General features: G+C 45.4%; 1 protein-coding gene across 1 annotated transcript; it reads right to left on the reverse strand.

Annotated features, from left to right (window-relative positions):
* Positions 1-8,806: 8,806 nt before the first annotated feature.
* Positions 8,807-10,696, reverse strand: LOC118309754 (transcription factor MafB). The gene has a single exon (XM_035632223.2). It carries the CDS (start codon positions 10,422-10,424, stop codon positions 9,438-9,440), a length of 987 nt encoding a protein of 328 aa, XP_035488116.1. The 5' UTR covers positions 10,425-10,696; the 3' UTR covers positions 8,807-9,437.
* Between the last annotated feature and the right edge of the window lie 1,888 nt (positions 10,697-12,584).

Here is a 12,584-nt window from a genome sequence, read left to right on the forward strand (position 1 = left end):
CAGCAAGGGTAAAATGTCAAGCATTTCTTAGGGAAGCGGCTCCATAGGATTCCATTCTAAGCTTTAATCTTAATTGAGAGCATCGCACATTGATATTCCATAGGCCTCTTTGCCCTTCGCCTCTCAGCTACTTTCATTTAGAGGACAGCCGTGTACTGCACTAGAGCATGGGGATTGCTTTGTCAGACAGCCAAGAGGCCAAAGGCAAGGTCAACCTCTCTTTGTAATGTGGCTCACTGTGGAGTGAAGGCATCACCTCTTTGATGCCGTCAGTGCTTTTGTGAAACATTTCTGAGTCGACTTCAAGTAAAACCCAAATCAAGTGTTTCACAGACTGACCTTATATTGGCATGAAATATTGGAGGAGGACTCGTGTTTGACTTAAGACACTTTCACAGTTTCCAGACTTGTGGATCTGAACACACCACTTCCCATCCTCCGGCGGCCCGAGGCCACACAGAAAGAGGATTTAATCCGGTGTGGAGTAAAAAGAAGATATTTGCATATTTAGCAGTCAGAAAGGGTTCATCGCAGCAGTCAAAGAGATGATTTAATTATGCTCAAGTTTATCTGGAATATTCCTTTAACTCTAAATACGGGTCTACGTGTGTTAGAAAAGTCCCAAATTGGTGTTCCGTGGCTCCCAGCTGGGGCAGCAGCAGCGTCCCCTAATCCTCAGACAAAAGGGAAAGGACTGAACTGGTCCGGGCAGATGCAGTGATAAGGCCCATATCATCAAGTAAGGTGAGGAGAGGAGGAAGGTGTGGCGGGACAGCAACGCTCCCGCCGCTCCTGTGGGAAGACTCGTCATGCCACCTTTACAAAGGTGATGAAAACAGATGAAATAAGGACTCATCAACCACACACACACACACACCCCCACACACACGCGCTCAGAAACTGTTTACGGGTGAGTGCACAGCCCGCATCTGTGGGACTGAGGACCGAGCTCGCCTCCATTTCTCATGCTCCCTTCCTCAGCCCGCTGCTGACGCAGATATACTGTAAAGAGATAGCGGCACAGATAGGTATGCATGTGCATGTCAAAGTAGCCCTGGGGCTGAGGCTGTCTGAAAACACAGTGTGAAGGGAATGACAAACAACCCATGTGCCACACTTCCCTCATTAATCTCAAACTCTTATGTGACACTGAGTTGGGGAGCTCAAGATAACAAGTGCAAGTCTTTGCGGCAAACACAAGTGTTTCTTCCGCTGATGAAACACTGAATCAGGATTAAAGGATTAAGCTCTTCAAAGATTGTTTTACCAGGACATACTATGAATAACAGGTTCCTATGGCGGGGCTGTAGCTTCTGACAGATTTATCAGTTGATCAGGGTTTGATAAAGCTTTGGAGGGGCTGCTCCTATTTCAAAGTCTTCTCCCCTGGTTCTGTGGGAAAGCCCAATGCTCCTGCTTTCCACTGCTTCTACCAATCAACCAGAGCGGCCCCTCCACCAAATACCTCAGCTGCCAAACAACAAATCAACACGGTTAGCCTCCAGATCTATCCAGACAACAAAGCAGCTGAACTTCTCAGCTGGACATTGGGAGAGAATCTTTAAAGGAAGGGTTCACTTCATCTTACGGATCAATAAAATCTATTCCGACCAGGCAATGATACTCTAGTCCTGCCGATAATACGTAACCTACTTTGTAACTTATCAGGGAACAGGAGAACATTGTCCGAGCTTATTTTCTGCTGTTCTTTTTTTTCTCCTCTTTTTCCACATTTACCCCTTTGCCACTGACCCTTATTCCAAAAGTTGCTGTTTGACAGCAATATTCAACCAGGATATTTGCTAGTTCAGCAGAGTCAAGATTACACAATGTCTTAAAAATAATTATTGTCATTAAGTCACATTGATGGTGGCAATTTTATTTAACACGAAGTTGCAGTTTCACTTATCTGCATGGAAAAAAGAATGCCTGTTGTCCGCACATGAGTCAAGGCTGTTCCTCTCCTTGGGGATTTAAATATAGCCTCACTCACCATTACTGCTGTCACTCACAGACTTATAGTGACCTTTTGACCCCGCCTGTACAAAAGAGACTTGACGCTGACATGCTCACTCCAAATGTTTTTCACCAGTGCAGCCAAACAGAGACACATTTAGAATAACTTCTACTGGACTTTGATGTCAATTTTCCCTCGTTTGCCTGATTTACTGTAGCTTGATTTCATCTGTGTTAGAGTGGACGGTGTGAACGAACGGGAGGAAGGCAGATAGCGGGTTCCCGCGACAATCGGACGGCTGAATGTTTCTCAACACCTGATGTGCAGGCTGAGGTCAGAGTTTGTTGGGTTTCAAGGCAGAGACCACCAACTGGCGTTGTTGGAGATCTTGGAGACGTTACAGCTGCAAGCCACGTCTTGGCCATGTGGGGGCGATGTTCTCCTCAATACACACTTCACTTTCTCTTCTCTGTCACTGGCGTGCTGCTTGCATCTCGACAGCCGTAAAATGCACGTTTGGATGAGTCCGGATGACTCTCGTGTTCCCTTGCCTTGTGACAAGTGTTGATAAGAACCAGCATCAGGTATTTTTTTAAATCTCTCAACATTTATGCAAGGGATTGGCACAACATTTGGTAGATATTCACAATCCTCACAATGATGCAGGATTCAAGTGATTACCACCATTGTGTTTTGAATGAAATGACGTATTGCTATCTAATTTGGCCCAGGTCAATGACTATGTAAAAGTGAAGCTCGAAAAAAATCTCAATCACATTCTGGGGGCCGGCTGCAGTGGAGGCCATAAACTCTGCAATTGTTGGTAGTAGCCATCCTCTGCTGTATGTTCAACGGTTCATTTGATTATTTTTGATGCCATGAAAATAGGGGGAGACATCATGATTTATAGCTGAAATTGACTTACGATTGGTCGCACCAAGTATTGGCAGGACCTCAATTCTGTGGCTCCACTCCACGATAAGTAATGCACAGACTCAAGCTCCAAATGACGTCACCGGCGCACGAGGGCAGCGGAGGAGGCGGAGACATGTAGTCTGTCTCGTATAATCATTAGTTTAGTTTTATAATTTGTCTAATCATTTTATGATGTCGAATGACGAATACCTGCAAAACTAAAAGTCTCAAACTGTTCTTTGTGTTTGATGCTAATTAGCAAAGGCTAGCAACGCTAAACCAAACTTATATTACTCGTCCAGCACCAAACCATATCAATTCCATATCATAATATAGTTTGACATTTTGGGAAATGGGTTAATTTGCTGACTAGTAAACTCTCAGGTCTGTACGTTTAATATGAAGATTCCTTGAGTCCTGTAGTATCTGTGAGATTGAGAAGCATCTAGCAGAGACTATAAGAAGTCACTGCAAGTACCAATTTATGAAAAATAAAATGGAGCATATCAATAAGTCAGCTTTATAAGTGGATTTTGTTTCCTTGCACATGATTATGAGAACTGTATTTCTGTTTGGGTGACCAAGTCTCAAGAGGCAGATCTGTATGTGACTGTGGGTAGTAACGCTGTTCGTTAGAAACAGTGTTTGTCTCAGAAGTCGACTGTTAAATTCAGTGGGAACAGTTATCACACCCTCAGTAGACTTTGTTGTTTTCCTGTAACCTCTCATTTGATTCTTTTGAGAAGTAAGGGTTTCTCTTTTCTTCTGCCGTTAGATCCAATAACAAGGAACTTCCTGTATCTTGACCACAAGGCAGCAAAAAAAGTACATGGGTTTACTGTAGTATAAAGGCTTGCCTCCCCTTAAATAGATCCCTTATAAGCTCTGTGTCGGCCAATGACAAGCCTCTCTCCCCGACGGTCCGGCCACAGCAAACAGTTGGTTCGTCCTCGGTTGTTTTAGCGGAGGTTTAACATCGAGCACGATGACAAAGACGGCCAGAGAATCAAAGAATTGGGCGTGTGAACATGTGCTCTGCCAAATCCTCAAACTGCGTAGAGGGCACAGAAGGTTCCATCGGCACTTAAATCAGCTGAATAAAAAAAAACAAAAAAGACGTGGCTTTACATTTAGCGCAGTGCTTCTGAGAAACATGAAGGAAGAGTTATGACACGAGGGAGATGTTAACGTGACACATTAGTGGGAGAGTGACACACCCAATTCCAAGGAGGCCTGCGAGGCTTCACCAGAGCACATGACACTGCTGCCATATTCTCGTGTCAGTGACACCCGCAGGAACTTATGAAGCAGGGTGTTGAATGGTACATGTTCGGTGACAACTGGGGTATCAATTTCAAGACGCATCATCCGTCTCGTCTACTTTTCTTATTCTTTTTTGGTAGAAATCTAGGTTTGTACTTAGACAATGTAAAGAAAAATTGCAATCCAATTTGCGGGATATACTTTGTTGTTCTCACTTTTTGGGGTTTCCAAAAAGTTTATTTTCGCATCTGCAACACTCTTCCCAGATGCCAGTATATACAGGAGGGACTAAATAAGCTCCCCGAAGGCTGGACCTACTTTCCAGGTTGTGCAAAACCCGTCGCGGTGCGCATGCTGTTGTCCGATCACAAACTGAGCCTTAATCAGCGAAAGCTCTGTCAACAGCAACTGAGAGCCACAATTATCTGCCCTATAGATAGGTGGGTTGTGCACTGGGGTCTGGGGGACTGTGGAAAGGGAAAAGGCTGTCAAGAGGGGAAGAGCCTGAGCTAACCTCTGTGTCTCGTGTTTCTACTGTGCACTAATAGACGCCTGTCATCATTATGGACAGAAACAGAAGGGCGCCTGCCAGCTGCATGACCCCCATAAAACAGGACAGGAAATCCTAGCAGGGAATGAAAGGGAAAGAGATCTCCTCTCTTCTTCTCGTCTCTTCTCTGCTCTTCTCCAAAAATCCTCCCTCCACTGTTTGACCTGTCATTTATGTTGTAAAACTCCGGTGTCTATTGTAGGAAGGAAAGTCAAAGTGTTGGGGGTTCGGTAACCGAAATGCACACGACGCGGTTTGTCACTTTCACATCAGCTGAACAGCTCATTTACCATGTTGTGTTTGCCCGTAAAACCGATCTTTTCACCTCTGTTAAACAGGCTCAGGCTGTTTTATGTCTCTGTCACGCTGGGAAGAACCTGTATAATTATTACATACAGAGGTTCGCCCTTTGCCCCGCAACCAAAGTCCAGGGTCTGTAATGTAACGGGACTTTGTCACACGTCTCTCGGTGGTGTCCACTGAAACGTGACGAGCACTTTATCACAGTGCCTTCCTATCAGATCCCCAAGAGTCCACGCATGAACATGCTGAACACAACGTCCCCAGGAAGCCAGATTCGTTATTACAGCCAATAAGATAGCAGAGCCAGCTTTATTGTAGTTCTGAGGCTACACATTAATCCACTCTGTTGAATACTGTTGAGCGCATCATGTGATGACTTCAGTCGTTTACAGTGCTACAATCATAGTTATTGCGGAATCTTTCGGGAACGTGGCAACCGAGACAAAACACCTCATAGTTGACGCAGGAGCAAAGGCAGGAAAAAAACTACACCAACGACCAAAGTCACAATCACATGATTGTACAAAAAAATATAGTCTGTGCCTGAGTGTGCGAGAGAGCAAGAACGTGCACATGCACAAGAATATCTGTATTTGCACACGCATGTCTGCTGCGTGTGTGTATGTGTGCCATGTCCATGGAGACGTCTGTGTGCGTGTGTGACCACTGCGTGATTCACAGTGTCACAACTGCGCGCAGAAACGACTGGACATCCTGAGCGGAAACCGCAGCCGTCGAAGCTGCGTTTTCCTGCGACATACAAGCTACCACTCTCACAAAGAGTCACTTGACTGGACCCTCATATAGGAAGTGAAAGAGGAAGCCCCTCGTCCATCCTGTCCTCCATCCCAATCTCTTGCTCTGCGCTTCACGTGAAGCCACTCTTGTAGACGATCACACAGCGCGAGGCACCTAACTGTTGCAAAACGACGGCGAAAAGAACTGGCTGGGGCTGGAAATGGCTCCATGAAGGTCAAATGTCTGGTCAGTTGACATTTAGCCACCGAACATGAGTGAAAAATCATTATCGGGAGTGTAGAATTCACTGATTGGTCAACAGGGTTTGTTTAAAACAAAAGAATATTTACTTAGCTGGTCAACTGATGCTTATTTGGCGAGCCCTCTCTGTATCTAATCTCTGACAGTTTTTTTGGCAAGTCAGTCTGGAGCTTTTCACGGAGATACTCAGTGTTTAGAGAGGCCCAGCTGGACCAAACCAACACAGTCCAGGGGTGATGGGTATGATATCACAGATGGAAGTGGCGAGTGTTTGACGGTGGCCCACGGCTCGAGGCCTCTGGCTGTGTTCATTGGTGTCAGTGTACGTAGCCTGGCAGCCTGCATTCCTCTGCCGGTCCCCACACAATGGTGAGTATCTGCAGCATTCCTGTCTGTGTCCGCTGTCTCAGGCCTTGGCAATAGCCGGGACTCAGCCAAAAGGTTGGAGCTATGATCCACAGACTCACATGGCCACGTACAGGTGTTTCACTGGACACCAGTCATTCACACGGTGAGCGTTATTTACCGTGTAGACGTGTGTCACAGTCAAATTTAGGGGAAAACATTCGTTTTTTTCCCCTTATTAGCTGCTGTGAAATAGGCATCTGCAGGAGAGATTTTAAAATAATTTAGGAGATGAGGCTTCCTGTTTAACCTGCTTAATCATCTCGTTCTGACCTTCTTTTTTTTTTTTGCAATCATTCCCTTTCTCCATCTGCTAAATAAAATTGCAAGCATGTCTCTTTCTCCTTCTCCGGCTATTTTGCTTTCTCTCTTGTTCTGATGCCACAGCCGTGCAGACACCTTTCCCTCCTGCTGACTCAGTAACCAGCCTCAGGCGCTGTGGGCTCGGGGTGTTGGTGGCGGGGAGGAGGAGGAGGAGGAGGAAGAGGGGGGTGGGGGAGGGGAGGGAGCGGGAGGGAGGGGGTGCGAGGCTCCCACATCAGGCCCACCAGCCTATCACATGCGAGGGAAAAGCGCTGGCTAATCGTTTCTACAATGGCACCCTGCACACTGTCACACAGGACCACAAACCGCTCTCTTCGCCAAACACTTCCACTGTATTATTCTGCCGTTGCTTGGAGATCCACATGTGATGCCTGCAAGTGAACAAAGAAAAAACCCGGCTGTCAAAATGCATCACAACATTCGATGTGAAATATATGCAAAGGGGAACATGTAGATGCAGCCGTTGAACACAAATTTTCTATGTGATCTGCAAATGTAGACTTAGACTTGAGGTATTTCAGTCGAAAATCCTATATAATTCTGGACATTTTTAGTAGGTGATAAGCATGAAATGTCGATGTCATCACCAAGTGACTTCATGACATGTAAAATGATACAATTAGTCTTTCTCAATAAAAAATTGAGGGTGAATTTAGCTTTTTGGATCGTCTGATAGGTTTACTTTTAATGCGTATAACTACTACTTTCCTTTAAAATAGAGGAAACCACAGTTCAGAATTAGGTGGTGCCTGTAGATGTATTCTTATGGCATATATAGGGGCCACTGATTAATGACGACTTCACAGTTACGTTGAAAATAGTGATTCATTGCTATAACCATCTGGTTGTTTTCTGCTACATGGTGATGCTCACAAACGCAGTCACCTACGTCATACGCTGCCAGTGCAGCCGGCCGACCTTCAGGGATCGGGCCTGTTTTCAGAGGGAAAGTGCTTTTGCACCTGTGGTGTGATTTTAGAGCTGCGTTCCCCTCAACAGAGGGTGAGGTCAAAACTGCCAGGGGTCACACTTGAAAAGAGAACCTGGTTTCCCGGCTAAAGGCCGGTGCCATTAACCGAGCCACCTGCCCAGCCGAGGTCTTGCAAAGGGGGAACAGTGAGAAAGTCTCCTCTGACAGGGAACAACTCATCGCAGAGGTTATAAACTCATTTTACAATGTAGCCACTTATCACACTATTATCACAGTGGCCTTGGGACTATTACGGCCATCCAAATATTATTGTACTCCTGAACTGAGAATGATCTGCGTTCAGGAAATTTGCCTGAGGATTTTCAGAAAAACATATCAAGTGAAACGATTCCTGTGGAGCTGGCGAGAGGAGTGGCGAGCTGTGTGGCGTCGTTGTTGTTCCTCTCTTCCTCTGTTAATGAATGCAGAGGTGATCTGTTTGTCTGAGGAAGAGAGCAGAGGGGAAGCCTGATTTCCACTCCATTTTATCTGTGCCCCACAGCCCCTGCCAGTCAGCCCCCCGTGCTTTCACATGCCGGGGTCCCACAGGAAGCAGCACTCCATGAAGGGCAAAGGTCAGAGAAGGAAAGAGAGCCGCTCGTCCTTTCATTCACCACCAAACTGACAAATGCACAACGCCGTGGTTATTTTTTGGTGCTGTCCAGTAAAAACAATAAAGGAACGTGACTTTATGAAACTCACGCTGTGGGTTTCTTTTCAAATGTTATAGGGTCATAATAAAGTTTTTAGAATAGATTTATAGTGCTTGCAGTTTCTTCGTGCTCGTAATCTGCACTCTGCACAAATAAGTCCATTGACTTCCTCATTTATGGGCAATATGCATGAACTGACGTATTTCAATACCTTAATTTTATGTGGTGTGCAAACGTCTCGTGTTGGATGTAGCTGCTTTTATAGATTTAGTATTTAAAAACAGTTTTTTCCTTCTTAGTTTGTGAAAAAAACAATAAGTACAATGTTGGAAATAGGTCTCATAAGTATAACAAATTACACTGCCATGTGGTGGAGACTGCAAAGAAAATTATGCATGTGAGGCAAATGTTTTCCTGTAAAGACAATTTTTTTGTGGGACAGTAATTTGTCAGCAGATGAGACACAGTTTTAAAAAGTCACAATAGGTTTATTGATCCATAGTAAATGAAAAACAGTAGATGAAAAATGATTAGCATAATTGTATATTATATTTAAAAGAAAATGTGAACAAGGAACACATCTGTCCAGCAGAATCAGTTTCATAAAAAACAATATGAACGTCATTTCTAGCATCAATCGTTTGAGTTGTTGTTGTTTTTTCTAATGTTTTCTATTTTAGGGAAGCTGAACACAAAATATAATTTGAGCTTCAAAAAAAACACCAAGCAAAGCAAAATCACCAAAACAAAAATTCAGCAGTAACTGAAGCAGAAGGATTAAAGCTGTATATCAATAAAAGGGAATATTCTCTGATTTCAAGTATCTTCTCTCAGACAAAATGCAGATATGCCTGTAAAATAAAAATAAAAACATCTCATACATGTCCTGCATGCATGCTTCATCATTTCCATTCATAACTTGTTGCCCTGTTGTAATCTAGTAGGCTACAATTATTTCAGTGATATCCTTTAGTTAATCAAAACTTGATGCATCCACAGAGTTGTTTGCTATAAGGAGCCAGGCGATGCCCTCAACAAACAAAAACAAAAAAATGCCTCCCGGTGGAAAAGACTCAGTTCTGCAGGAGATGGACAAACTCACATTAAATACTCGGGCGAGGAAGGGTTGTCACTGGTGGACCCAGTTTCGTGGTAGCAGTTAGCACCAGACAGTTTCTCACATTTCTGTTTGTAGGCATCCCGCTCCCGCATCAGTCTGTTGAGTTCGTGCTTGAGCTGCTCGACCTGTGACACCAGGCTGGTCTTTTCGTGCTCCAAGACGTGCTTCTGCTGGACGCGCTTGTAGCGGCAGGACTGTGCGTAACCACGGTTTTTCAGCGTCCGGCGCTTCTGCTTCAGACGCATCACCTCGTCCTTGCCGAGGCCCCTGAGGAGCCGGTTGAGCTCCCTGACGGACATGGACACGAGCTGGTCGTCCGAGAAGTGCGAGTCGGCGCTGGATCGCCGGTCGTGGCGGCTGTGCTGCTGCTGGAGATGGTGGTGCGCATCGAAGACCTGCTGGTCATCGGGCGACTCGGGCGACTCGCACTCCAGGTCATCTTTGATGTAGGGGTCTTGGCAGTGGCTGCTGGGCATGCCGTGCATGTCGGGGTGACCCGTCAAGCCCGGGTAGTGCTGGACAGGCTCGTTCAGCTGGCCGTACCCTTCGTATTCGCCTTGGAAAGGTGCAGGATGGTGGCTGTGGGACGCCGACGGGTGTCCCTGCTGCGCCGTGGCGCCGATGAGGGCCTCCACCGCGTCCTCGGCTGTAAGGCCAAAGGATTGTGGGTACATCTGCTGAGGGTAACCCCCGTTGCTGGGTATCCAGAACTGCTCGCTCCCGGGGTTGTTTCTCTGCTCGTTTAGATTGAGGTTTGGTGATGCGGGTACCGAGTTGCAGGGGGTGCTGCCAGGGGTGGAGGAGACAGAGTCTGGTCTCTGGAGCTGGGTGCACGGCCCGATGAAGGAGCGGTCTACCCCCTGCATCGCCTCCTTCTTGATACCGAACTTCATTAAGTCGAAGTCACTGACGAAATCCATGGGGGGTTTCTGCAGTCCCAGATGTGAATGCGCCTCGGCGGTCATATTCAATGGCAAACACGGTCTCTTCAAAGAGCTCAAGAAGTCCGCAGCTCTCTCATGCAGTCAGCGAGGGCGCACTCACTTGGGGGAAAAATGGCAGTAATTCCAAACTTTGATTTCAGCTCGGAATGGAAACAACACACATGCGTGCGTAAAAGGCTCCCAGCCTGTCAATCTCTGTGCCAAGTGGCGATTCTGCGACGCGCGGGCCGTTTGGTTTCAGCAGCCACGAAACTAAAAGTCCACGGATGCTCTGGCTGCTCGGGAGAAGCGCACATACTTCATAAAGCCGCATTTGCATGATGTCACGCCTCCCGGACTACACCTCCACGCCCCTCACCAATGAAAACACAGCGAGGAGGACAATTTGCATAAAAGCTGCTACGAGTTCCTCTCCACGAGCTGTTCGTGAGGATCATTTGACCAAAACCTATAAATGCACAGAGGCACACATTCTCTTCTTCTCTTATCTCTTATTTCCCCTGTGCTCCATTTTTTTTTACATGGGAGCTTAATAATGCCATAGGTTTTTCAACTTCAACAAATATTTGTCTGGGCAGTGCGTTTGATTTTCAAGTTTATTCTTGAAATCTATTGTGGCAAATACACACACACTCACACACACACACACACAAACGCGCGCGCGCGCACACACACACACATATATATATATACAGTATATATATATATATATATAATATTATTATATGTTATTATAATTACTCATTCAGCTATAACTTGCATTGTTATTTCGATCAAAATTTGGTTTATATGTTTTTGAATCCGGGGTTATGAATAAGTTGCCACGACTGCATGTTTTTACGTCAACAACAAAAATGAGGCTGCAAGACGATTCGTTTCACACAACCCTGCGTGTGTTCCTCACAGTTAGTTCACAGGTAAATACTGACACCTGGCGGCCAACAGTCCACACTGCAGGGCCCTCTGAAGCCTGAACCATGATGGGTGAAAGAAAGAGAAATTGTATTTCTGCAGCGTTGTTTTTTAAACACACACACACACACACATATATATATATATATATATATATATATATATATATATATGTATATTTCACAGTTACAAAGCTATGAACTCTGTAGGTCTGTGGGACTGCCCACAAACCGTGTGGAACATGCGCACACAAAACATCTGTGGCCTGAGTCCTTAGACACATGTTGATTTTACAGTAGGTTGACCCTACACCCCCGTCAGAATGAGAAGTGGCTGACGCTGTGATCAATTCTTCTCCGCAATAGTTCTGACACCAGCAACATTCCTGGCCCCCCGAGGGGCCCCCTGTGTGGTTCAGGGTTGTCACCCCTAGTGGTGTCCAGAGGTGACACAATTGCACCGGATCTCAAAGGGTTAAGCCGTGTTCCTGCCCTGAGGTGCCCCTCTCAGGCAGTGCTTACTCCAAACATTGTGGAAGCTTCACTGACAAGAGAAAGGGGACTCGAGCCAAAACCAATAGAAGTTGCTGCCCGAGAATGGCGAGGAATTGTTTTGTGCAATTCTCACTGCTGGGAAGAGCGGAAGAGAGGAGACAGTGTGACTGAGTGAGGATGGCTCAGGGACACGTACTGGGATTTGTGCCAGCAGGGCAAGGTCACAGTATGTAGCATAAGTTATGCTAATGATAGGATGCGAACAGCCCAAGTGTACATCACCAGCAGAGCATTAGATCATATTTCACCACAACACATATGTGAAAAAAGGCAAACCTCCTAAACCTAAATTGAATTACCATACACCAACCTATAATCATGCACTATAACCATACCTATTTTCTTACACCTAGGCCATATAACCAACAAAATCCTCTGAAAACCAGCAGCTCAATAAGATCTTATAAGATACACACGGTATAGTTTAAATCTAAGTTTTAGCACTTTGAGATTGCTTGTAGCAATGAAAAGTGCTCTATAAATGAAATGTATTATTATTATTATTATTACGTACCAAGTAATTATAGGATAATCCGGCAAAGCCGGCAATATTGTATATTTTTGTTGCTGTCAACAAATATCAAAACCTACTATGCATTTGTTTCCCACTTTCCTTACTTTCACATAGTTCCCCAGCCCGTGTGTAGCCTTCAGCCCAAAGCCCCTTTGTTCCTACCGAAAATAACATATTTTGGAAAAGTTGTCACAGATATAT

This window comes from Scophthalmus maximus, chromosome 6, assembly GCF_022379125.1.
Source record: "Scophthalmus maximus strain ysfricsl-2021 chromosome 6, ASM2237912v1, whole genome shotgun sequence".
NCBI lineage: Eukaryota > Metazoa > Chordata > Actinopteri > Pleuronectiformes > Scophthalmidae > Scophthalmus > Scophthalmus maximus.